The following is a 2,500-nucleotide window of genomic DNA, read 5'->3' as shown; positions in this document are numbered from 1 at the left end:
CGGGACGCTCTGGGGATGCTTCCATCCACTTGATCAGGGGAGTTAGGTCATCATCCTCCCTCTGTACCTGACGCCATCTTTCCTTGGCGTCTACAGAGTCTCCCCAGACTTGGAGCTGCCGGCATGCGACCCGCTCTTCCCTCCTCAAGCAGTGTTGACACTCTGGTTCACAAGGGCGGCGGCTCAGGCTGTCAGCATTATTGTGGACGCGACCGGACCGATGCTGAACCTCGTAGTGGTACTGCTCTAGGCGACCCAACCACCGCGCCAGCTGTCCTAAAGGTGCCTTGAGAGTCTTTAACCATTGCAGGGCAGCATGGTCCGTGCAGATAAGGAATTTAGCACCATACAGGTAAGGATGGAAATGCTCGGTGCTTTTCACTATTGCCAACAGTTCTTTTCAGGTCACAATAGTTTTTCTCAGGATCTGTGAACTTGGCACTGTAATATGCCACCACACATTCTTTCTCATCCTTCACCTGCGACAAAACAGCACCCAGACCTTCAGCACTAGCATCAGTATCCAACAGGTAGGGACTAGCTGGATCAGGGTAAGGCAGTACAGGGGCCTCAACTAAGGCTCGCTTCAGGCTATCAAAAGCCACCTGACAGGTTGCACTCCACTCAAAACATGCCCCTTTTCTGGTGAGTTGATGGAGAGGGGAGGCAATTTGTGCAAACCTCTTGACGAAACGTCGATAATAGGTACAGAGGCCCACGAAACTCTTCACGTCAGCTACACAAGTGGGGACAGGCCAGTCCTGTACTGCAGCCACCTTCTGGGGGTCGGTCTTTACCCCGTCTCTACCAACGATGTTCCCCAGGAAGGCACCTCGGACTGGAAGAACAGGCACTTTTTAGGACTGAGCTTTAAGACAATAACGTCGTCGAGGTAGACAAGAGCCGTCCTCCACTGCAGACCCTCCAAGACTTTCCATCAGCCGTTTGAAGCAACTAGGGGCGTTGCACAGGCCGAAGGGCATAACAGTGAACTGCCACAGCCCCTGGCCAAAAGAGAACGCTGTCTTAGCTTTATCCTCCCTTGCCATCTCCACCTGGTGGTAGCCAGATTTTAAGTCTAACGTGGAGAACCAATGAGCGCCGGCCATAGCGTCCAGCGTGTCATCCATACGTAGCAAGGGGTAAGAGTCCTTTGCTGTCACGTTGTTAAGTGATCTATAGTCCACACAGAACTGCTTGGTTCCGTCTTTCTTGGTCACTAATACGACAGGAGATGACCATGGACTGTCAGACTGCTCAACTACCTCTTGTGCCTCCATCTCCATCATAGAACGCTGCATTTCCTCACGCCGGGCTGGTATAATTCTCCTATGGGCATGTTTAATAGGCAGAGCATCTCCCATCCTAATGTGATGCTGAACAAGTCCTGTATGGCCCAGGTCGAGGTCACCCTTGCTGAACACATCAGCATACCTCGTCAGGGTGCTTCTTAACCTCTCTTGCTGCTGATGGTCAAGGTGTATGGCACTCCTCCGTGCTAGATCAGTCAGGTGGCCAGGAAGGGAGACATCATTAACCACCCCCTCATTTCCAGGTAGCCTTTTCTGAAAGGTTACCTCCTCGCTGTCGTCTGCCTGCTCCAATGGTTCTATGGACTCGGTCATGCGGTCATGATTTTCTAACTTCCCAGACAACTCAAAGGTCACTTTAGGCTCTGTGTCCAAGGCAATACGCACACGCTCAGCCATCACTACCTCTGCTGGAGCGACGCCGAGAGACAAGGGCGTTTCTTTTTCTCGTATCCTTAGTTTCCGTTTCTTCAGGTCGATACACGCTCCAACCTGCATAAGGTAGTCAATTCCCAAGAGACAAGGGTCCTCCATCTCGGCGACATACACAGGCAGTACCTCCTCACTGCCACCCACACCGAGTCGTGCCTCAACTGGTCCCCTGAGTGGCATACAGTGCCCCGTGACCCCACAGAGTTGTCTTGGTTCCTCATGATAGTCTCTCGCAGTTAACACATCGGGGTGCATGATGGTTTTCTCAGCGCCCGTATCCACTATCATTCGACATGGCTTCCCATCCACGGTTCCTCTTACATGGACCGTTGGAACGGCTGCACGGCGACAGATTACACTGTGTGGGACCCAATGAGCGTGGGCTGGCTGTTGGCCCCCGCATCCAGCCCCTCCTCGTTTCCCACCTGCATGTCTTTAGAGGCAGTGCAGGCAACTGAGAAATGGCCGTAACGCCCACAGCTCGCACAGCATGGCTGGAAGGCAGAAATTGATTTCCTTTCTAGGGAACGCGTCTGCCGTCCCCTCGGGCAGTCACTCCGGCGGTGCCCCTTCTTGCCGCACCTCCAGCAGATACCCTGGAAGCCTGTCAGACTCACTCGCTGGGTAGCACCAGACTGTTCCACGGGCGACTCCGCCATTTGGGTGCGCCGGGCCAGAAAGTCTCTGTTAGGGTAAAATTTTTGTGGCACCTCCACTGCAACGCCCAATACTGAAGTACACAGGAAAGCCTCCAGCTC

The 2,500-nt window shown here is 53.6% G+C and overlaps 1 protein-coding gene across 1 annotated transcript in view; it reads right to left on the bottom strand.

Annotated features, from left to right (window-relative positions):
- Window positions 1-2,030, bottom strand: part of LOC113815999 (retrovirus-related Pol polyprotein from transposon 412) — a 2,669-nt gene extending 639 nt beyond the window's left edge. Inside the window, exons 1-3 of the mRNA XM_070116858.1 lie at window positions 932-2,030; window positions 393-838; window positions 1-295 (exon numbers count right to left, since the gene is read on the bottom strand). The exon at window positions 1-295 is cut by the window's left edge and continues 195 nt beyond it. Of these exons, the coding sequence (XP_069972959.1) occupies window positions 1-295; window positions 393-838; window positions 932-2,030 (1,840 nt within the window). The remainder of the gene's footprint in view (window positions 296-392; window positions 839-931) is intronic.
- Window positions 2,031-2,500: the final 470 nt, after the last annotated feature.

The sequence above is a fragment of the Penaeus vannamei genome, chromosome 39 (assembly GCF_042767895.1).
Source record: "Penaeus vannamei isolate JL-2024 chromosome 39, ASM4276789v1, whole genome shotgun sequence".
In the NCBI taxonomy this organism is placed as follows: Eukaryota; Metazoa; Arthropoda; class Malacostraca; order Decapoda; family Penaeidae; genus Penaeus; species Penaeus vannamei.
This window is presented reverse-complemented; position numbering and strand designations above follow the sequence as displayed.